Source organism: Molossus molossus, unplaced genomic scaffold, assembly GCF_014108415.1.
Source record: "Molossus molossus isolate mMolMol1 unplaced genomic scaffold, mMolMol1.p scaffold_m16_p_12, whole genome shotgun sequence".
NCBI lineage: Eukaryota > Metazoa > Chordata > Mammalia > Chiroptera > Molossidae > Molossus > Molossus molossus.
Window position 1 is genome coordinate 10,848,006 of NW_023425347.1, and position 23,512 is coordinate 10,871,517.

General features: G+C 52.5%; 1 protein-coding gene across 5 annotated transcripts in view; it reads left to right on the plus strand.

The window, feature by feature from the left end:
- The window catches only part of FARS2 (phenylalanyl-tRNA synthetase 2, mitochondrial), a 540,850-nt gene extending 518,180 nt beyond the window's left edge, over positions 1-22,670 (plus strand). For 3 of the 5 annotated variants that reach the window (XM_036257564.1, XM_036257558.1, XM_036257565.1), the window contains one exon: positions 22,400-22,670. In XM_036257564.1, coding sequence (XP_036113457.1) covers positions 22,400-22,538 — 139 coding nt within the window. In that variant the 3' untranslated portion in view covers positions 22,539-22,670. The remainder of the gene's footprint in view (positions 1-22,399) is intronic. The other 2 variants (XM_036257555.1, XM_036257563.1) reach the window with 1 other exon arrangement.
- The last annotated feature ends 842 nt before the right edge of the window (positions 22,671-23,512 follow it).

Consider the following 23,512-nt stretch of genomic DNA (forward strand, 5'->3'; position numbering starts at 1 on the left):
TGACTCCTTCCCCTGAACTGAGAAGATGTGCCTGCTACTAATGAGAGACCCGAGACCCACGAGGCCCGCATTTGTATGTGGACTCCCCTTAATGCCACCATAAATGTGGTCTAGGCTGAGGGTACTCACTGGGTGTGTGGTGAGTTTTGCTATGAGCCTAACATTCCTCTCTTACCACCACCACCCCCCGACATTCCAATGCTAAGGAAGTTTGTTCTTTTGTCATTTGACAAATATCTTGAGCCCATCCTATGGGCCAAGCATCATGCTGGGTGCTCAGGACCCAGTAGTGAAAGGAGAACCCTAGCCCCTGCCCTCTCAGAGGTAGTGGGGTGGGGAGGGGTGTGGGAGCACAACCAAGTGACAGACCATCATAGCCCAGCAGCTCAGTGCAGCCAGGATAGTCTGCTGCCAGGGCAGCTCATTACAGCCAGGGCAGCCTGCAGACAGGACAGCTCAGTGCAGACAGGGCAGCTCACTGCAGCCAGGGGAGCTCACTGCAGCCAGGGGAGCTCACTGCAGCCAGGACAGCTCACTGCAGCCAGGGCAGCTCACTGAAGCCAGGGGAGCTCACTGCAGCCAGGACAGCTCACTGCAGACAGGACAGCTCAGTGCAGACAGGGCAGCTCACTGCAGCCAGGGGAGCTCACTGCAGCTAGGGGAGCTCACTGCAGCCAGGACAGCTCACTGCAGCCAGGGCAGCTCACTGCAGCCAGGGGAGCTCACTGCAGCCAGGACAGCTCACTGCAGTCAGGGCAGCCTGCGGATAGGACAGCTCACTGCAGCCAGGGCAGCTCACTGCAGCCAGGGGAGCTCACTGCAGCCAGGACAGCTCACTGCAGCCAGGGCAGCCTGCGGATAGGACAGCTCAGTGCAGACAGGGCAGCTCACTGCAGCCAGGGCAGCTCACTACAGCCAGGGCAGCTCACTGCAGCCAGGGGAGCTCACTGCAGCCAGGGCATCCTGCAGATAGGACAGCTCAGTGCAGACAGGACAGCTCAGTACAGCCAGGACAGCTCAGTGCAACCAGGGCAGCCTGCAGATAGGACAGCTCAGTGCAGACAGGACAGCTCAGTACAGCCAGGACAGCTCAGTGCAACCAGGGCAGCCTGCAGATAGGAGAGCTCTGTGCAGACAGGACAGCTCAGTGCAGACAGGACAGCTCAGTGCAACCAGGGCAGCTCAGTGTAGACAGGGCACCATGCAGACAGGGCAACCAGGGAAAACTCCACATAAGAGCTTCCCAGCAGAACCTGTGGAATGAGTGGAATGGAAGGATGGGTGCGAGAGGGTGCATGGAGGGAAGGAGATGAGCAGCACTCTCAGCAGTCCCTAAAGCTCTGTCACTGGAGTTGGTGGCCACTTGCCCCTCTCTCTCATGGGACACCTACCCAGCCCCTCACGGGTGACCACAATGCCAGCTGGACTTCCACCCTACTTGCCCTTTTGATTGGATAAGATTGCAGTGGGCCGGAAGGGAGTGGGGCAGGAGGACATGGAGCAGTGAGGCAGACATTTTCAGAAGTGTGGCTGTGTAGGACAGGCAAGAAATAAAGTGGTAACCAGAGAGGAGAGTTTCTTTAAATCTTTCAGGTAGACTAGACTTAGGCTTGTCAGGGTAGAGGTGGGAGGTCCGGAGGGAGGAGGATGGCAGATCTGGGAGAGGAAGCCTGGCTGGTAGACCCTCCCCCGCCGTGCAGGTGCATGACCATGGAGGAGGGCGGGGGCAGAGAAGAGGGCCGGTGTGGGTGCTGTGACGTGGTAGACTTGGTGGGAGGAAATTGAGGGGGTTTCTTGGTGACTTCTTGAATCCATGGAGAGGCGGGGAAGGAAGGCAAGAACATGTAAAAATGACAATCAAGGAATCTCTTTCAACTTTCCAACTCATCTCTAAGCATCCCTCTTGGTCAACCCATATTTTAAAAATGTTTTTATTGATTTTAGAAAGAGAGGAAGGGTAAAGGAGAGAGAGAAAGAGAAACAAAATATGAGAGAAACCAATCAGTTGCCTCCTGCATACACCCCTACATAGACTGAGCCCGAAACCTGGGCATGTACCCTGACCAGGAGTTGAACTGGAACCTTTTAGTGTATGGTTCAGCCAACTGAGCCACCCCGGCCAGGACAGTCAGCCATTCTCAAGGGTGTCTAAGTCTTTCTGCACCTTTTGGATACTGCTTTGCTAGACACCCTATTGACTCAACCTAGAACTTTTTGCTTTATTTTTCGATACAAAGGCAAGCTTCATAAACATAAGTTAGGCAGAAATGGAGAGGCCGGATTCCTAATACCACATATAATGTTGCTTCTGGATTGGAGCATGAATTCTAGGTACCAGCTGGTATTTGAACATAACTCTGCGTAAAGCACCCTCCCTCCATGAGTTTACTCATTTCAGGCAGTTGTAGAAATGGAGCCTCCTTGGTGGTCAGTCTGAGGAGGAAAGCAGGAGTAGCCAATGGAGTGACTCAGGCCTGGAGACCTGGCCTCCAGGCTCCACGTTCCAGCCTGGGGACCATGTGCCACTGTCCGGGACACTGATGGTCAATGCGTAATAAAAATGCAGCAGTTTTGAGCAAGAAACTGGCTACTTTTTTCTATTGAGCAAAACAGACTTGATCCATCATGTGGACTGCCTTCAACTCTGCCTCACCAGCACTCATTCTAGTGAGAAACCCTCTAATCGTGAGTCAGTAAGTCTAATTCCGTCATGAACCCTCTGAGCCTTCTAAAGTAGGATGTCTCCCCATGCTCAGCTCCATGCAGCAAGCAGGTGGCTGGCTGTGTCTCCCTGACCTGTGTCTGGCACTAGGGTGAGCTGGTGGGAGCCCGAGCTGGCCCGCAGCTCTGCACGGCACCCCTGTTCCCACACCTGTTCCACGGCCCTGATGCCACACAGAGACCCGGACACCACGCACTAAGTTGCTGCTCATTTGTGATAGGCCATTGTATCCCAAAAAGGGACTCTCTGAATTTCTTCCATTGAAAAATTATTTCTCACACCCCACTTGTGCCCGAGTGCCCTATCGGACATGTCTTTCTTATGGCATGATGTACATTTCTCCCACTTACCACCCTGTCAGTGCTAGGGGGAGAACGTCCTCCCGCCAGCTCTTCTGGCTCCTCTCTGCAGGGTGCTCCTGAACCCCTCTTGTGCCCAGAGGTAGTTTTGGGAAGGGCCAGGCCCATTTAGTATCTGTTGTGATGTGTGAAGATCTCAAGAAGGGAGAGATCAGAGATTTATATGAAACATTTGAGCATCTTCTGTCTACCGTCCTCCTCCAAGATGTCATAACCAATACATCAGGGCCCTGAGAGCTGTTTCTCCCCCTCCCCCCACCAGAAATCTGTGCAGAGTTAAAGCTAAATTGTGGGACGTATTTAATTAAAGACAAATGGCAAAGTAAGGTTGTGGTGGATACTTTCTAATTGTGGTGTGTTAGATTTTAATTACTCATCGTAAATTGTGAAAGCTAATCCAGGGTACATCTTTGCACACTCCTGTTCTTTCTGATCACAAAGAACACGTTCGCAGCTGCTGACAGGATGGCTTTCATTATGCCTGCCAGCAACTTGATCTCGCTGACATGACTCAGCAACTCGCCCAACCCAATTAGCACTTTGTAGCTCCTTACTCGGAACAGCGCAGTCAAGTCTGCCTTCAGACCTGCGAACAGCCAGCTCTCCCAGCCGGTGATCTGCTTGTTACCAGCAGTTACCATAGCCAGGGCGGAACAGAACAGACACAGGGTGCACAGTGAGTTAGAAACATGCTTGCCTCTGGGTCCCCGCTGTCCATCATCTTCACCTGTGATTGACATGGAAGCATTTGCAGACTGGTGGGTGGAGGGGCCAGAGATCTCAGCAGCCAGCTAGTCCCGAAGGAGCGGAGGCCCGAGATGCTGGGTGCTCACTCATGTTCCCCAGGTGGGTAGTGGGAAGGCAGGCATCACAGGAACTCAACCTCCTGGTGCTCCCCATGTTCCTCCTTCCCATGCTCCCACATCTTGCATCAGAGCCACATCTTAGGAGGTGAATAATGGGTGTCCTGGAGAGGTCCCTGCAGGCTCTTCCCCGACCACCAGGGCAGGTGCGGTGGGCAAGTCACGCAGCCCTCCGGCTCGGTTCCCTTACTATAACCATGGGAGTAATGCTATGTAAGAGAGTTTTGAGAAGTGTGTAAGATGGTTTCATGAAAGTGCCCAAAACAAAGTAGAAACTCAGCACCTAAAAGTCCCTTCAATCTTGATTTGGGGGCACTGAGGCAGAGGGAGGGAGAGGGAGACACACACAGAGAGAACACGTATTGTGTGGAAACTTGATGACTCCAAGGCCCTCCCACAAACCCTGATAAAAGAAGGCCCGAGGGACCCTGCTATGCACATCAACTTATTTCCGCTCTGGCATTTTTCCTGGGAGACCCACATGTATACTTATACCTCTATTCCAGCTGTATACTGGCTCTGCTCAGTGTCTGCCGACAGCAAACCAGGTCCTGACACCACTGTAATGAACCCAGTTATGAGTAACTGGAAAGGAGCAGAGAGAAGGCCGAATGTTCAAGCTGCTTATGCAGCTTTGCCAGGAAGCTGCCGTCGAACACTCCCCAGGGAGCCACCGGTCCATGCACAGGGAGAATAGACGCATGCCCAGGAGAGTCTGGGTGACAGGGAAGGTGCTTGCCTGTCAGTCACGCCTGGGAACAGGTCATTGGCCAGAGTAGGGGTGGCCACTGCAAGCATGAGAAGATTTGAGATATATAACCTCCTAAACAAAGATGTTCTGTCTCTTGCTCTCTTGGGACTTGCTGCAGGGGCCACACTCCCACACCCCTGCATTCGCTCACATGGCTCACAGTCCCCACATGAAAGACTGACGGACTGTAACTAGCCTGGTACTGTACCGGACCCAGCTCCACCATGAGACGGCAGCTCTGGACGCTGGCTTTGCTTCCAGCTCTGGAATCCCCAGCCGCGTCTCCCGAGACGGGGTTAAGGGAGATGGGACTTGGCAAACCAAGGGGTATAGTTCCATGCAAATAAAGCTTTCTGCCACATCTCATCCTCCCGTGGGGGCCTCCAGAAGTGCTCATCCCTGTGGTACCTCAAGAACCCCGTTCCTACTAGCAGTGGAGAAAGGCCATCCATGCATTTCTCCTTCAGCTGTCCCTCTGCAGCTGCTCCTTGGACACTTGTCTCTGTTTCGTGAGTTGTTTTTGTCACCGAAATAGACCTATATCTGTACCTAGAGGCTAAGGAGAATGATTTTTTCAAAACTGAATTGTAAAAATGATCAACCGTAGCCATCCATACCCAGGCCTTTCCTTTGCCACCCATCTGCCCCCAGGTTCACACGCCCAGGCGTTTTGTGGCTTTGCCCTATCTGATGAAAAGGGAACCTCAGCGCTCTCTTTTCTCTGCTCCATTTTGGTTTTTCCTGTGGCCAGACGTAACTGCAGAGAAAAACTTAAAGAACAAAACCAACCAGGATGTATCTTCAGTGAAGTATAGTCAACACAGTGTTGCAGAGATGTACTCACCAGCCACTTCGCCATAGTGGGAGTGGACACCGGCCGTGCAGCCTGACCCAGGCCCGGGTGCCAGCAGAGGGCCTGCCCACGTGCCGTGCAGTTAGCGCTGTTCTCGAGCAGGGGGCGTGTTCGGAGAGTATCCTGTGCTTGCCATTGGCACCCAGTACGTTTTTCATTAATATTAATGCTCTTGTTTATGTTTTCTTTTTAAGTACACCTGGGACACATTAACTTATTGTTCATCTAAATAAATGTATGCCTTGCTCATTAAACAAATTAATCAGCAAAGCTTCTAATGCTAATACTAATTATAGCAACTGTTAACTTTTATTGAGTATTTATTTTGTGCCAGGTACTATGTTAGGATCTCGTACATGTACATCTATAAAGTATGCTTTATTAGCCCCATCTAAAGGTGTCAAAAATTAAGCTTAGGAAGAGAAACTTGCCAGAAGGAACCGCAGCTGGTCGGTGCTGAGAGCAGGCCGTGTGGCCGGAGCCTGGGCTGGGCGCGTCGGCTGTGTGGTTCCCGGCGTGTCTCAGCGAGCAGTCCCCTTCCGCGGGAGCCCGGGACTGCTGGCGATGACGAGGACAGGGCAGCTTTCCTGAGCTGCTTACTCCAGTCTAGTGAAATTCTGGCATACCATCGAAGATGGAGACTCTGCAAAACTGGGACATCTGAAACCATAGCTTTAGAAATGGTTCTGAGGCAGAGTAAACCCAGCTTGCACTGGGCTGTGATCTAAGCCATCATGTCACTGTTGCTGGCTTCTTACATCCGCTCCTTCTTTCGAGTTTAGTTTGAAATATACCTTTCATCAGGCCTTCATTAAAGGTGTTGAGTGGTAAACTTCCTCGTTTTGTCTTAAAATGTTTTATTTCGTCATTATTTTAGAATAACACCTTAGTTGGGTATGATTATTATAGGTCGACATTTTGTTGATATTATTCCATTACCTCCTCACCTCTCTGTAGAAATTGAGAAGCCACCTAATTCTTTAATTATGCCTTTGCTAGTTCTCTACTTTTCCTTTCTAGTTGTTTGCAAGGTCATCTACTTGTCTTGGGTATTCTGCACTTTAATTGCAATGTGTCTAGTGCACATTTTTCTTTTACCTTTGTTTGGAACTCATTATGCTTTCCTGAATCTGAGGATTTCATTAACTCTGGAAAATTTTCAACCGTTTTTTCAGATATTGTTCCGCTTAGTTCTCTCTCTATTTCTCCTGGCACTCCTGCTCTGTGTTCCTGACCCGCTCTCACTTTCCCCTGTCTGTATTTCTCTCTACTGCACCTCAGCGGCTCCTCAGATCTGTCTTCAGGTTCACTAGTCCTCCATTCAGCTGTGTCTAATCCGTTGTGTACCCTTCCACTCATTCCCAAACTGTACTATATTTGTATTTCTATACTTTTTTATGTAGGTCTTTTTCAGACCTGCTCTTTTTTTTTCATATTGTTATTTTACATGGTTCTTTTATGTCTTTAAGTATTTTAAACATGTTTGAATGTTTAATATTAATCATTTTAAACACTTTTTAGATTATATCTAATAACTCTGGCATATAATGAATTTTTTCCTCGTGTGTTGTGTAATTTTTTACTCTAAGGTTATTTTCATCGGAGCCTTTCCTGGGGTGATCCATTCTCTCCAAGGCTGTTCCGCATTTTCTCCTGCCAGGTATCTTAGGTATCCTAGGGTTGGCACAATTCCAGGACCAATTTTACATGATTTCTTAGCTTAAGTGTCTGAGGTACTATGCATTTGAAACCCAGACCCACCTGTAACACAGACCTGGGGTTTTGATTCTCAGGTACACTCCTTCTCAATGTTCTTGGAATCAGGCAGAGATAAGATTCTTTTTCTCCTCCCTCTGATATATGTATGTGTTAGTCCACTGCTACATCAAGGATGCAGCCCTTCAGGATACCAGTTTTGCCCCCGGAATCCCAGCCCAGCTCCAGCTCCTGGCTTCCTGTGGACAAGCTTCATCCTCTGTTCTCAGGTGTTTGTGCACATCTGAACTCTAGGCTTCAGTAAGCGATGCTGCTGCTTACCCTAGGCAGCCGAAACACTGGGCACATGTTCTCTGGAGACCTCCCCTTCCTTTCATGTTATCTACTCAGCTATCTACTTTTTCTTAAAGCCAATATTCTTATGTGTATAATTCAGCACATCTGGGAGTGTGTAACAGTAGGATCTTCAGTTTATCTTGTTCTGCCATCTGTCTGGAACCTTCTTAGCTCACTCCTGTCTTATCCTGACCTGTCATATATGGAAGACTGTGGCAGGAAAGAGGTGGACATACTTTTTTAAAATTTTTAATTTTTGTTACAGATGTTTCTCCCCTTCCCTCCAGACACCCTCCTCTTCCCCCCCCCCCCAAGCTTGTTGTCCATGTCCATTGATTATGCATACATGTGTGTAAGTTCTTTGGTTTATCTCATCCCTTCCTCTCCCCACCTCCCTCCTCTGAGGTTTGTCAGTCTGAACCATACACCTTTCTATGTCTCTGAGTCTGTTTTGATCATCAGCTTTTTTTGTTCATTGTATGCCACAAATAAGTGAGATGGTGTGGTATTTGTCTTTCTCTGACTGGCTTATTTCACTTAGCATAATACTCTCCTTCGCCTGTTCCAGCAACCTTCCCAGAGTACTCTCTGCCCCGCTCTGGGCCTTTCCCTTGCCCAGTAAAAGGTTAGCATGAAGTAAGGGAGTCTGAAGGTGTCGGATCACACCAGCAGTTTCAGGGCAAGACAGCGTGTCACAGTGCCTGTCGAGCCAGTGACCAAGGTGTCCTGACACTACCTTTGAAGTCAACTAGTGGGCAGTCTTAGTGCATCTTGGCTAAACATTTACAGTGGACAGGATTTCACTTCAGAAGGTTGATTGTTTTCTCCAGTATACCAGAAATGTAAACTTGATCATCTTTTTTGAAGTAGGAAAATACCCAAAAGAGACCCCTTGTTTTCACTGAGTTTGAAAATGGACAAGTGTGACTCAATAATACTTGAAATGGTTTATTGACTCTGACCTTTACTTTATTGGTACTTTCTTCCAAGTTGCTGACAATGTTTCGCTCACCTGACTTCAGTTTTTCGTAACTGAGGGACTAGTTAAGACCAAATAGCATTGCTTCTGTTTTATTGAGAACTGGAGAGGTCAACAGATTTATCCAAGTAGCAAAGATAGCCAGACTGCCAAAGGAGCTGTGTGCTTGAACCTGCCCACCCCTGGCCCCAAGCGACATTGCTCTCTCATGGAAGTACATTTCAGGGCTATTCCTTCAAGTTTCATCAAGGGAACGGCCTTGTGAAACCCTCTACTGCCTTGAAATGGTGGTGTGGTTGCGTGAGTTGGCCACTAGTATCAGACGTACCCCAGCCCAGGACTGAAAGCAGAGCTTTGCCGGCAGCGGGACACCGAAGTTGGAATCCCCCCTCTTACTTGCTACTTGAGTGACCTGGACAAGTCACTTATAACCTCTCTGAGCTATGGTGTTCTCACCTGAAAAATACAGGACACATTCCTGTTGTGATAGGATTGCAATAAGAATTACATGAGATATGCTTGTAGATTTCGCTCAGCACCTCAGTGACATCGTGAGTGACCCATAACTCATAGCCGTTGTTAATCTAAAGTTCCCTGCATGAAGCCCACCAGAGAATTTTCTTTTAGAATATTATGTTTGGTCTTTCTCCTCTCAGGCAGCGCAAGCCATGGACTTGGTCAGGCGCCCCTGTCACTATGGTTGCGAGTTCCAAATCAAGTCTCTACCCACCAGGTCAGCTCACAGCCTGTGGCTCTGTGTTCTTGTTTTCCAGATCTGCTTTGTCTTCATCAACCTGACAGGTTTTTCTCATTCTGGCTTTTTCAAATACGCTCTACTAATGATGAGATACAGTAAGGTGCCTAGCATTCAATATAAAATTCTTCCCTTTTTCTTATTTTTTCTTTCTCCTTTCACTTTCTCTTTGTTTATACTTCCTACACTTCCTTTGCTAAGTAATATTTACACTAAATTTATTCTTTTTCCTGTTTGCGATAAAGTCATAGTCATATTTCTAAAAGCATCCTGTAATTTAATTGGTAAATAGTACTTACAGAGAGCTCCCTGTTTAAAAGCAATTAATAGTGATGGCAGTGACATTCATAAGCTGAACAGAGTGGATCGAGGACACAAATGAGCAGAGTTTCATGACAGGGAAGCCATTGGATCCCAGCTGGGTCATATTGTAGCCGTGGCCTTCACTAAGGCACTTCGTCTTCCTGGGCTCGTCCCTGCTGCAAAAGGAGGTGACCGTGTCTGCCTCTCAGGACTGCCATGTGGACCATAACCAGCCAGTCACGTGGGCACAGTGTTCTGGAAGCTGCGTGACTTACAGCTGTTTCTCTTCCTTATTGTTGCAACCATTAGTAACAGAGCATCTTCAGTTTTACAAAGACTGTGATGGCAAGGCCCAGTTTTTAAAAACTGTGTTAGTGTTTGGAACTTAGGAGTTGTTTCCTTATATAAGCTGCAGAAGGTTCTGGGACGAGTTTCTGTCGTGTGGTTTCCTCATGTTAGCCCTGCAGGGGAAGAGGTGGTCCGGGCCGACCTTTGCTCTGCAGCTGGTCAAGGCGAACCCCTTAGGGAGGAGCCCTGGTCTGGGCTGGTGTGGAGCAGCGGCTTCTGAGTCGGGGGCTGGGCGGTGCTGTTTTGTCTGAAACGCTAGTTGGACGCCCCCCCCCCCACCTCTTTTTAAGACCAGCAATAAACCACATCATAAAATGTATTTTATTGCTTTATGCTGTGATTTCTTGTAACACATATGGACTATTTATTCAGTTAGATTATTTCCTTACCCATTTTAGCCTTAAATGGTGTTTGGCCATTTGCAAATCTCTTTTATCATGATAAATTTCAATGGTCATTTGTAACTGCAAAGTGCTTAAAAAAACCTAATTCTCAACAACACTGCAAGGCAATTACATCCTCCTGTGTAAAATGGGGAAACTGAGGCTTGGAGCCGGTAAGGGACGTGCCCTCAGGCACTGGCCTTACAGAGGGGTTTCTAGGGTACGTCCGGTCCCTGGCCAGCCGGCCTGCGCTCTGCGTTCCGCTGCCTGTCCGCTCCATGGGAGCGGGTTCTCTCTGCTTAGGAGGATGTGCTCCTCCGCATGAGCTCCACTCATATTTGAAGCACGTCTCACTTGGGTTTGTAAATTCTGAGATGCATTCAGGCAAACCATTGCCTCCCTGAGCTTTGCTTGTTTCTACTGCACAGTCTGGGTGGTTTTACATTTCCTTCTTGGGGGGCTGGCGATTCTGAGGCGCTGGCTGCTGGGGAGGGGCTGCCATGGCGGGTCTTCCCTCTTCTGCTGAGCTGCTGCCCTTGGGCTGTGCTGTGCCCTGAGAGCTGCAGAGGAAACACATTGAGGGGTCTCATGTGGGACAGAGACTGAAATTCTGTAGCTTAAAAAAAACAAAAGACCTAGCCCATGAGACCCTCGGGAGAGGGAGCTCATAGTAACCAGCCTGGCTGAGTTCACAAAGGCTTCACTGCGCGACCTGCAGACTTGTCTTCTCCATGTTGTGGTTGAGGAAACGGAGACCTAGTGAAGACAAACAGTCTGGCCAAGGCCACAGAGCTCACAGGAGGAGACCTTAGGATTTGAGGTGAGATCATAGGTTTTTGTCCATGCCATTCCCTTTGCCAGGAATTCTGACCAGCACCGCCCGCTCACCTTCACGGGCTATCCCTACGCTCTGCGGGTCTCAGCTCCCCGACCTCTGCCCATCTAAGATCACTGCCCTTTTATGTAGCCTTGAGGCTCCTTGTACCTCTTCTTCAAACCCTTTGACGTAGCTGCAGTTTACATTTCCTTGTAATTCTTCAGTAATGCCCGTCTCTTACGCTAGACTGTGGACTTCATGAAGTCAGGTCATTGTGTTTGTCTGTTTTGTTCCACCATTAGGTTTCCGGTGCCATGCAGAGTGTATGGCATAGAGAAGACATTTACTTCATTTGTTGAATGAATGAGCGAATGAATGAATGGAATAGGTGGGTGATGCACAAGGGGACAGACTGATGGCTGTCAAAACTCGGAGGCGGCGATGCTAGCACAAGAGATTCTGCCTGAGGTCCATTCCCACTGTGACCACCCGTGGTCTTGGGACCCCCAGCAAAGCCCTCACGCTGCTGTGTTGCTGATGGTGTGCTGAGGCGTCTGCAGGGCTGTCACAGGGGAGAAGGACTGGGGTGGGTCCAGGACAGAGGAGCAGAAACACAGGAAGCACTGGGCAGCTCGAAGCAAAAGGGAGCTCCCTGTCTGCCTGGCCTGGCCCCAGGAGTGACCCAGCTGGCTCTGCAGACATAACTCAAGCCTAGACCAGGAAATCTTTAGGGTCCCTTGTCTTGGATTCCTGGAGTCCATGAAACATGCTTGTATGATGAATACTTACTCAAGATAGCACTGCTGCCCTGGCCGGTTTGGCTCAGCAGTTAGAGCGTCGGCCTGCGGTCCGTAGAGACCCGGGTTCGGTTCCGCTAAGGGCACGTACCTTGGCTGCAGTTTGTCCCCGGCCCTGGTTGGGTCGTGCGGGTGGCGGCCACTCGATGTGTCCCTTTCACGTCGATGTTTCTCTCTCTCTTCCTCTCTCTCCCTCCCGCTCTATCTGAATAAAACATGGAAAAATGTCCTTGGATGAGGATTAAAAAAAAAAAAAAGATAGCATTGCTGTATTCCAGCCTATACTACAGACAGAGGAAACATCCTGCCAGCCAGCTCTCTATTCTCTCTCTCTCTCTCTCTCTCTCTCTCTCTCTCTCTCTCTGTCAAGATATTACACCCAGGTAGTCCCTCCTCTAAAGCATTTGCAAAATAAAGATGTCATTGGAAATGTATATAGATTTCTCTTTACTAATATGTGATTCCTTCATAATTAACTAGACACCGAGTCCTCAAAGTAATTAGCCTAGTGCATCCATTCATTACTCAGTAAAGAAATAAAAGCTATACAACATGACACAGCCAGGCGTGATTCTACGCGTGGATAGTGGGCTTGAGGGAAGATGCAGCAGGCTCCTTTGTTGGTGGCTGTTGGTGCCAGGTACCACATGTTTCAGTAGCCCTCTGTTGTTGTGGGAGGAATGCGACTTGAAGCTCACTGAGGGCTAGCTCCTAGGTGCAGTGACACCATCCAGAGCAAAGTCCTACCAGCCTTGCATAGGATTCTGTAGGGACCTGATCCTCCACTGCGTTGCTTTGCTTAGTGATGGATTTTCAGTTGAGGCTTCTTAGAACCAGGTATATAAGGCCCTCCTCTGTGAGCCCAGCCCACCCACAGCCTCCTGCCCACCTTTCTGCATTGTACCCTCTATGCACCCAGGCCAGCCATTCGGAACCGCTCCCCTCTCCTTGAGCCTGTCCCTGTGTGCTCACAGTTCTGCGGAAATGGCATTTTCCCCTACCACTTACCTATGTGCAAATGTGCGTCTCCTACTCCCAGCCCCAGTCCAGCGGCAGCAGTCTGTGAGGCTGTTCTGGTCACTTCCTGTTCCCGCCATGACTGGAGCCCACTTCCCGGTCATCGTACACAGCCCTCTCCGGCTGGTCATGCATCCTGTGGACAGCTCTTTATTGGACCACCTATTGAACATGCACTCAGCAACTCTTTGTTGGAAAGAGGACAAAAATGCAATGAACACGCCTCTGGCCAGTGCCACTTAGGTCATTTTTCCTGCGTGAACGCACCCCAGGCCCTTCCCCGGGAAACCTGCTCAGGCTTTAAGATCCAGATCTAATCTCATCACCCTTACCAGTTTTTTCTGACTGATAAGTTATTTACAATCTTTGCAATCTGTTTACTATTTAGTGTTAATAGCTTTGTCCTCTAACTGTCTTTTCATGTATGACTGTCTCAACCTCCAAATAGGGGTTGTCTAGACTAATCCTTCTTTGTATTATTTTGGGATACTTCTTCCCCCCACAGTGCTATGTACAGAACACCATGTCATGAATATTTATGTATTGATCAAGCAAATCATATCCCTATTTTGCATCCCCCACAGTCTGCCTCAGCACAGAATACGTAATTGCTGATCTGCTGAGTAAGTTGAGAATGTAGCATGTCCCCTACCACAGATCTCCTGGTGCAGCCTGACTGCCCACCCAGTGTCAGCGAGCTGGGGACAGCACAGTGCAAGTGAGCTCTATGGACTTTGGCTTGGTTCATTCACTAAGCCAGGGAGAAAATTAAAATCTCTTCCAAATTTTCTACACAACTAGAAAGCGCACTTGAAAATCTGTGCCAAAGGAGACGTTACTTCAGGTTTGTTACACATGTGAGAAGACGGCTGGGAAGGTAGTGGGACATTGGAAAGACTGTGTCAAACTCGGCCGATCCCTGCAGCGGCGCTGTGAGCCAGGGGTCTTGGAAATCACTTGCACGACCTGAAGGGAGCCCAGCGGCCCGGTGAGTGGAGTCCCGAGCAGAGCGCGCTGGAGGGCAGAGCCCAGTTACCTGCCCCCTGGCAGGGGTCCTGCCCCTGCTCGCTAGTGGCCTGGGGGTTGGTCGTTCTTCCTGTTGGTTTGTTTTTAATATAAATGTGAGTCCCAACTTGCATTTCTAGTACGTAGTAGTCCAACTAGGTTATTTGGGTCAAAACTATCCTCAAATAAAAATACATAACACAGTTCACCGTCTTGCCCATTTTGGAGTGTGCAGCTCAGGGCTTTAGCACTTCGCAGTGCTGTGAGCTTCACCACATCATCTCCGGGACGTTCGCCTGTCCCCACTCTGTGCCCATTAAACGCCACCCCCCCCCCTCCCCCAGCGACCTCCATTCTGCTTTCTGCATACATTTGCTCTGGGAACCTCATGTGAGGGGAATTATGTGATGTCTGACCTTGGTCTCTGCCCTCTTTTATTTAATCATGTCTTCAAGTTGTCTCCGTGTTAGTTTGAGATCAGCGATCGTTTTCACAGACTAGAAGGTGAAGTTCAGATTTTGTCTCCGGTCATTCAGGCCTTTCTGTGTGTCCCGCAGTAGAGGCCCTGTACTCTACGTAGCCCTTTAGCTACGTAAAGGAGAATAAGCCTGAACTCTGCTAAACACTCTGCGTGTATTTTTTTCATTCAGTCTCTTCAGAAATCCCGCGAGCGAGCTCTCTGGGTCTTAGCATGAGAACAGGGCTGAGAGAAGAGCTGGCCGGGTCCTGAGCTGGGGCGGGTGGTGGCTGCGGCCTCCCCGAGGGTCTGCAGGTGCCCCAGGAGACCAGCAGCGCAGGCAGGCGAGAGCATGGACCCTGCCCTCCTGAGGTGCTGGGCCTGGGACACTAACTCAGCAGTACTGGGACAAGCTACTGGGAGTGATGGGATGGAAGCCGGGTTGGGGGGAGGGTGCTTTGACACTTCCCTGCGGACTTGGCAAGTGTTTGATGTGGAAAAGCATTTTCTGCCTGCAAAATGCGTCTATGGAGCTCTGTAGTGCCAGTGTTGTGACAGGGGAACTGGGCTGTGCCGGTACAGGGTGCGGGGTACAGGGTGCGGCTGGGGGAGCGGGTTTGAAACAAGACTGCTCAGCTGCACCCAGCAAGTTCCTCTCCCCAGCGCCCACTCTCCCTCCACCGGGGCCTGGACGGCCTGTCAGGGAGCCATCTGGTTTGGTTTCGGTGACTGACTCCAAGGAACAGAGATCCCTCTGGGGAGAAACCGAACCTCGGCAGGGGGAGGGAGACTGGAAGTCCCAGGGCTGTGACCACTCGCTTCCCTCTGTGCTGTGCGCAGTGTGCCTGTGCTTCAGCCTGTCTGCAGCCCCTCTGGGCCTCGCTGCCCTGAGGGCTGGCCCCAGGCCCACTGTGCCCAGGGGCAGTGACTGGAGATCTCTGTTCTCTCAGCCACGCTGGGATGTTAGAGCCGGGAGGAGCCTTGGACCCAGTTAGTCCAGCCCGGTCACTGGCGAGGTTAAATGACCTGCCCGAGATCACGGACACCACACCGCTGGGCTTCGGCTGGGCGGTCTCCTGCCCGCCAGGCCTGTGTCCTCTGGTGACGCCTCGGTTCCAGGAACCCTCAAGCAGCTCACTGGGAAAGCGGGAGTCCTTGGACCCTGGTTTATCAGAACTGGTCTCCCCTTCTTAGTTTTTTCTATACAGGGAAGGTGAAGAGGAAGGTGACTGCTTAGTTTTCAGACCACTTGTGTGACCCGAGCTCAGCTGCCCTGACTCTGCCCCACTGACTGCCCCAGCCACAGCTGAGCGGCCCCGCCCCAGGTCAGATGCCGCCTGTCACAGGAGGTCAGAGGAACTCACAGGAGCCCTGGCTGGGGAGCAGTGGTCACAGTGTCAGTCGATGCACCAAAGGGCCGTGAGTTTGTGTCCCCATCAAGGGCACCTACCTGGGCTGCAGGCTCCATCCCAGCTCAGGTTGAGCGCATCCTGGAAGCAGGCAACTGATGTGTCTCTCACGTCGATGCTGTCTCTCTCCACCCCCTCCCTTCCACTCTCTCTAAAAAATCAAAGGAAAGAATATCCTCAGGTGAGGATTAGCAAAAAATAAAGAAGTTCATGGGAACTCCCAAGTTCCCCTCTCCTCTGAGGAGGCATTCCTCTCCCAATAAGCCGATGGGGACAGGACGGCGGGACCGACCAGGGGGTACAGGAGCACGGCGGGACCGACCAGGGGGTACTGAGCACCCATCCCAGGCAGCCAGGCACTAGATCCACATTCTGCACTCACCCCTCACCGAATCGGCACCAGCCCTAGGAAGCAGGTGTTCTTATCCTCCCTTTGCAGGGGCTGAGCAAACGGCCCAGATCACACAGAGCAGGGGTTGGGGCAGAGGTTGAAATGCAAGTCTGTCTGGCTGCGAAGTCTGGGTTCCTCCCCCTCCACCAGGCCTCATTCCACTCTGCATTCCCGGGCTGGCCATGGACAGAGGTTCCCAACCTCCTGCTTCTCCTGTCGGCTGCCCCTCTCGCTGACTGACCGCTGCCCTGACGGCGCACCAGGTGTGGGCCTGTGCGGCTGCAGACTGCGCTTCTGCACAGGAGGGGGTGACCACGCTTCCTCTCCTGCCCAGGGTCCCTGCATGAGCAGGTGGCTGCAGGGACCGCTGCTTGTCGGAAGCCTGTTCTGGAAGATGTCCGTGCGCCACCCAAGACCACCAGTGGCTGCTCTCATCACGGACAGAAAAGCAGGCCGTGGTGATGCGGCAGAAGCTGGGTGTCGGAGCCTGTGTGGTTGCCAGTGAACCAAGTGGCTGTACATAGTAGTTCCAGCCCTGGCTCGCACCCTGACCCATCGTGCTTTTCTCCCGTGACGCTTCCCACATTCTGGAGTCCTTTCAGAAAGTCGCTCCTTGGCACACTGAACTGGAGAGCAGCAATACTTTGGAACTTGTTAATTGTATCACTTGGTTGCCCAGGAGAAAAAGAAAACCCGGGACAGGATACCTCCCTGTCAGACCGCTGAGACGTTGACAGTGCCTTACCACCCCAGACTAAGGCATGCGCAGTGTCAAGCACCTTTCTTCAGGTCTGGGTGAGGGCTTGGGGGGGTCACCACACAGGACCCCTGGCTGCTGCTGTGGCCCCCCAACAGCCACCCGCACAGCTGCCCCTCGGCTTGGCCCTCCTCACTGCGGGAGCCGCTGGACACGCCCAAGACGATCGGGTTGGTGGACACTGGTCATCACACTGGAGCAGGGGACAGGATCCAAGCGGAAGTAAATTTCAAAAGAAGTCGGAGTCATGTTTCCAGTTTCATGAGCCAGGCTGTATCCCTCACAATGAGGGCCGACGGGAGGCCGGGTGGGGAGCAGAGGTGGGGTGGGCAGGGCAGTACCCCATGGCGTCACCTACCAGCTGCTCACTGGCAACCTGGGCTGTCCTGCCCTGTCCCTCCCTGCTGGAGGTAAGCCCCTGACAGTCGGGGTGAGCCGCATCCTTGTGTGGGTGCTCATGGGGACGCACGGAGGAAAGTCCCTTGCTGAAGGAGCCCACCCAGGGGCTGGAGCGGGCAGCCCCTCCCGCGGGCTGTGCTGTGCTGCCAGCTGCTCCCGGGGAAGGCCCCAGCCAGCCCCTCTGGGCGCCGCACCAGCCCCGCAGGACGCTGGCTCTGGGTCCAGCCCCGCGCCTGGCTGTTTGTTCAGTGCCGGGTCTGGAGCGGAGCAGCGATCGCTGCAGCGCACACAGCTAAGGCTCTCGTCTCCCTTCAACAGTCCAGCGCCTGCCAGTGACCAACTCATTTTAGCCAATATCCCAAAGTAATGAAATTCCAACACCAAAAAAAAAAGGTTTAGACTCTCCCTTCAAACTCATTATAATGAAATGTGACCTCTCACACTCAGTACGGGCGTTCTCATTTACTCTGCCTGTGAGGAGAAGCTGTGAAGAATATTTTAAAAAGCTCTTTTATTTGCCTTTAGAAACCCCAGATTGTCATGCAGACTATTATCTCCTTCAGGGAAAGTTTCTTGTCCCGAAGGTGGTGGCCACTGAGGGCTTTGGGGTGAGTCTGCCTGGCCCGCTGCGGGAGGACAGCAGCTGTGGCCACAGCCCCCCCCCAGCCCTCTGGGTCCCCCACCAGCTGCTGGGCCTCCCAGCCGCCTTCCAATGGCCCTGCAAGCAGGAAAGACGGTTGAAGCACCCCGTCCCCACGCTCCCCACTCCACCTCACAGCTGTGCCTGGCCCAGCGTGTGCCTTCTCCACTGGCCACACAGCAGAAAGGAACGGGGCTCGGTCATCTCTGTCCTGAGCAGAACCACGGTCCGCAAACCTGGCCAGAGGAGGCTGGGCTGGAAGGAAGAGGTGGGAGCAGAGAAAGGGAAGAGAGGGCGACGGGCGGCGCAGCCCATTGCCACGGCTGATGGGCTCGGAGACACATTGCCTAGTTTTTGTGTGTTTTTTCAATTGAGGTGAAATTCATATAACATGAAATTAACCACTTTTAAAGTGTACAATTCAGCCCTGGCCAGTTTGGCTCAGTGGTTAGACCGTCGGCCCGCGAACCAGAGAGGCCTGGGTTCGGTTCCCGCTGAGGGCACGTACCTCCGTTGCAGTTTGTCCCCGGCCCTGGTCGGGGTTGTGTGGGTGGCAGCCACTCGACGTCTTTCTCACATCGATGTCTTTCTCTCTCTTCCTCCCTCTCTCCCTCCTGCCCTATCTGAAGATTAATGCAAAAATGCCCTCGGGTGAGGATAAATAAATAAATAAAGTGTGCAATTCAGTGGCATTTAGTACCTTCACGATATTGTGCAATCACCCCTCTGTCTGTGACAGGCCCTCTCACAGGCACCAGAGAGGTGTTACCGAGCAGCCCCCTGCGTGGGAGGGTGAGGGCTGTCCCCTGCTCGGTTTTTGTCTTCTTTTATTTATTTTTTTATCCTCACCTGAGGACATTTTTCCTATTTGTTCAGATAGAGTGGGAAGGAGAAAGAGGAAGAGAGACAGAGAGAGAAACATCGATGTGAAAGGGACATCGATGTTCTCTGTCATCGATGTTTCTCTCTCTCTCCCCCTCTCCCTTCCTCTCTGTCTAAAATCAATAAAAAAATTTAAGAAACTCCTCTGCCAGATATCTTGGTACAGATTAATATTCAAGGCCCCCTTTTACTTTGCTGTGGCTGTCCCAGAATCTGTGAGAAGCACCTGGCATTTTCTCTTGCCCAGCTCCGAGGCTGCTGGCTTTTCTGTCCAGGCAGTGGGATGAGGCGAGACTGCTCTCTTCCTCCCCTTCCTCCTCTCTGCGTCTTTTAGTTTCTGGGTGATTTAAACTACTCGTTCTCCAGTTCCATTAGGGTTCCTGGCCTCCCTTCCCTTCCCCCTCCTCTGCATTCAGAGCATTACCATTTGCTCTCAAGCCTCCTCGGCTGCGGAGGAGGAGGACTTGCTATTTACAAGCTGGCTGCTGGCTGCCAAACTTTCACCTTGTTTAATTTTTTGGTCCCACTTTCCCTATTTCTCCTGCCCTGGAATTCTTCTAGCTTCTCGCTATCCTGTAACATATTTATAAATAGAAACATTTTCTTCATACCTAAAAGAAAACCCCTTACCCATTGAACAGCCTCTCCCCATTCTCCCTTCCCCCAAACCCTGACGCCACCAATTTCCTTTCTGTTTCTATGGATTTCCTATTCTAGACATTTCCCATCAATGGAATCTCACGATATTTGATGTGTCATGTCTAGTGTCTTTCACTGGGCGTGGTTTTGAAGTTCATCCACAGGGTAGCGTATCTGTACTTCGTCCCTTTTCATGGTGAAGAGGGTCCCGTGCAGGTCCACCGCTGGCCGCTGGTGGGCGCTCCACCTCAGGCTGCGTGAGTGCTGCTGCTGTGAGGGTTCGTGCACACGTGCTCACTTGAAAACCTGCTTTCATGCCTCGGGTGTGTTCCCAGGAATGGAGCTTCGGGGTCACATGGTAACTGTGTGTTTGTGAGGAGCCCCCAAACTGTGTCCCCCAGCAGCTGTACCATTGTATGTTTCCACCAGACTGCCACACCTGAATCCAGTCCTGCCCCTTGGGCAGGTCACTTGTATTCTGTTTAATAGGAGTGTCGACCCCAGGGGTTGTGAAGCTTCGACGAGTTAGCCTGTGCGAAGGGCTTAGAACAGCACCTGCCATGTAACCAGCCGCATAAACGCTCCCTGCTGCTCCCGCCTCTGGGGGGCAGTGCGGGTCACAGCAGGTCAGAGACAGGAGTCTGGGCTGGAAGAGCTGCACCAGCGACATAAAGGAGGCAGGGAACCCCAGTCCAGACAGGCGGGTTGAGCATTGGGGCCACCGCTCCCTTTGAGGGATTCATCTTCTTCAGGGTGCTCCGTGGTCCCTCAGCTCCGTGGTCCCGTGTCTTCGTGGGCAGACCACGCGCCGCACAAGAATGGGGGTTCCGGGTCCTGCGTTCGTGGCCCACTGCCAGCCCCACCCCTTTCAGTCCCCCAGCAGGCAGGAGGCCAGGAGGCCGCCCCCCCACGAAAGCTCCAGGCACAGACTTCTGGGAAACAAGAAACGAGAGCCCCTTTCTCCCTTCCACGTGATGCTAAGAAAAGGCAAACTGGCTTTCAATGGAATGTACTGAACTATCACCAAACATTCTGCCAAATACTATTGTTTCAACTTAGAAAATGAATCTGTGTTTGTCATTCATTACACCTAACTCATCAAAATGTTTTGTGAAAGCTGTTTAAATCACAAGAATCCTTTCCGGAGCCTTCCTGAAACACATGGAAACAAGACCATAGTTCTTTCCCATCGCCTGGCTGGGAAGCTCAGCGTGTGGTGGCCACATCACCAACTTTCAGCCAAGGGTGAACCGTGAAAACCGACAGCGACTGTCACAGTGAGGCCTCGCACTCCTGCGGCACTTTATAACGTGCCCCATGGGCTTCCAAACAGCCTCTGCAGCCATTTGGGAAGGCGATGGCAGGTGCTGTTGCCTCTGTCGCTGGAAAAGACACGGAGACTCGGGACAGCCCAGAGAGGGAGGAGCTGTGCTGGAACCTGGGCTGTGGCCTGTGCGGAGGGAAGAGGCCCCCGGGCACAGGCCAGCAGGAGGAAGCGCTCTGGCCCGGCTGGTGGAGCAGCCCCTGCAGTGTGCCCCCTCGGCTGGGCAGTGCCCCCCGCGGGATGGACTCCACACAACCTCACGGTCACTAGGCCCCTGACCACCTGGGCCTCGTCCTGGTAAACACTGAGGAGGCTGAGGGGCACACTGTAGGCAGACTTCACTGATCGGCTGTATTCCTCTCAGCCAAGGGGCCTGGCACCAAAAAAGGGGCAGGAGCGTGAGCCCTGCTGAGAGCAGATCTGGGAAGGTCAGGCGTCCTCTGGAGGCAAAGGCTCTGGACCCAGGTGGCAAGGACAGGGACCTGCGGGGCTCCCAGTGGGGCGCCAAGTAGCCTGGAGGGAACTGCCGGGGTCTGGCATTGTCGAAGGCCTAGCACCCTCAGCTGCCGGAGGGAATGCCGCCGGGCTAAAGACTGGCAGATGCCACCGGGGACCTGCCCGGCTCCCGGGTTTGCTTCAGCTTCTCCGCCTGCAGTGAGGGTGGGCGTGGGGGGCGGGCTCTGCAGCAGCCGGGGCTGGAAGACAGGAGTGCGTGTGGCCCAGAGAGGGCAGGGTCAGACCCCCAGCGGCACAGCCAGTGATGCTCCGGGACGGGTCAGCTCTGCTGGCTCCCTGAGTTCTTTCCGGTGAGGCCTGGCCCGCTGGTGTTTAACAACGGGACCACCCAGCTGTTCCATGAAAATGAGCTCACCACCCCCAGTAAAGCAAAGGAGTAAAGTGGTTGTCTGCATGGCTCAGAGACGGCGTCGGTCCCTGTGGCACAGTCGTCTGTGTGCTTCCCACCACCCACAGGGCTCTGACGGAGCTGTTGTCACATGCTGGCTTTCGGGCAGCCAGAGCCCCTGGGGCCAGTCTTGGGCCTCAAGGTGACTGCAGTATCCCTTCCAAACGTGGTCATTCCCTAGGACACGAGGAAGGTGACCGGAGGGGCAATAGCACTGGTCCCTGGCCTTGTCTGCTTGTCAGAATCCCCTGGGGAACCCAGGAAAAGCCTGAAAGCCCAGGGCCACCTCCCACCCACTGAATCACAGTCTCTAGGGTGTGTCCCAGGAAATCAAATTGGTAAGAAGCTTCCTTCCCAGGGCACTGGGATGCATCTCGCCCAATGGGAGCCGTGGATCCCCGACCGCCCCGCCTCCCCCATGCCTGTGGAGAAGCAGGCTGCCAGCCGGAGGGCTCTCCCAGCCCCACTCGCTAGTTCCTGAGCTGCTCCTCAGTTCTCCGAAGGGGTCGGGAGCCCCAAAGCCGTGGTACCTTCTTCTGCAGGCGGCAGGCACGCGTGCCCCTCACTCACCTGCCTTTCTCTTCTCTCCTCTAGGACACGCAAGACCAGCCACTGCTACCGCATCACCTACCGCCACATGGAGCGGACCCTGTCCCAGAAGGAGGTGCGGCGCGTCCACCAGGCTGTGCAGGAGGCCGCCGTGCAGCTGCTGGCCGTGGAGGGCCGGTTCTGACCGCCCCTCGGGGCTCTCGGATTTGCTGAGGAAAAATCAGGGTGTTATTTGTGGACTAGGGCATCGCTCACCTTTTGATAAAAGGGTCAGTTTTAGGACTTTCAGAGAATAAAGGATAGCTCTTAAGAAACTGTTGACACTCCATTTGTCTTTTATTTAGGGAAAGGGATGTAAAAACAGGAGCAATAATGTGAGAGTTTCCACTTTCCTTTGGAAATGCTCAGCCTGGTGGTGCTCACTGGTGAATTGGTCCCTGGGTTCCGTTACAGTGGGAGCACGAGGCAGGGTGCTTGCCCAACAGGCTGTCCCGCGTAATGAGGAGCCACACAAAGGACATCAGAAGCTGCACACTGGACCGTTCGAGTCAGCTTCTGTTCCTCTCTTCCTTCTCTTCCTGTCTGTGCCGCACAGGGCAGGCTTCAAACAGGCCGCTAACGAAATGCCCGGGCTCCCCTCCAAAGTGAAGGATCCCGTCTCTGAGCGGGTGAGACGTGGGCTTGCCTTCCACAGACCTGAGTGGCTGGGAGGCAGGCCTCCGGCCCAGGCTCCAGCTGGCACCGTCTGCCCCCTGGAGAGGAAGGGCCGGAGGCCGCCCGGGCTGCAGGCCGCAGAGGGCCGGGTCCCAAGCCCCTGAGAGTTCTGCTTCCGAACCGAGGCCTCCGCGTCGGAGGCGACCTTTAAGGAAGAATGTGGGCTTTGATGTTTCCTTTTCTATCCCAGATGCTTTGTAGTCTGCCTGCTCCTGACCACTTTTAATCATCAGGCCCACCCGGCCTGTGCTGGCGGTGCCGCGCTGGGGTAAATATTTGATGAGGGCTGGCCATTACCAGCCCGCGGTGGGGGTGGGCTCTGCTTCCAAAGGGAAGGGATGGGCTTTCATGTGGTTTCAGGATGTTCTGCATTTGGACTTGTCCCTTGGTTATTAAGAGACGGAAGGAAGCTGTACCCCAAGTCCCACACCCAAGCCTGGATCC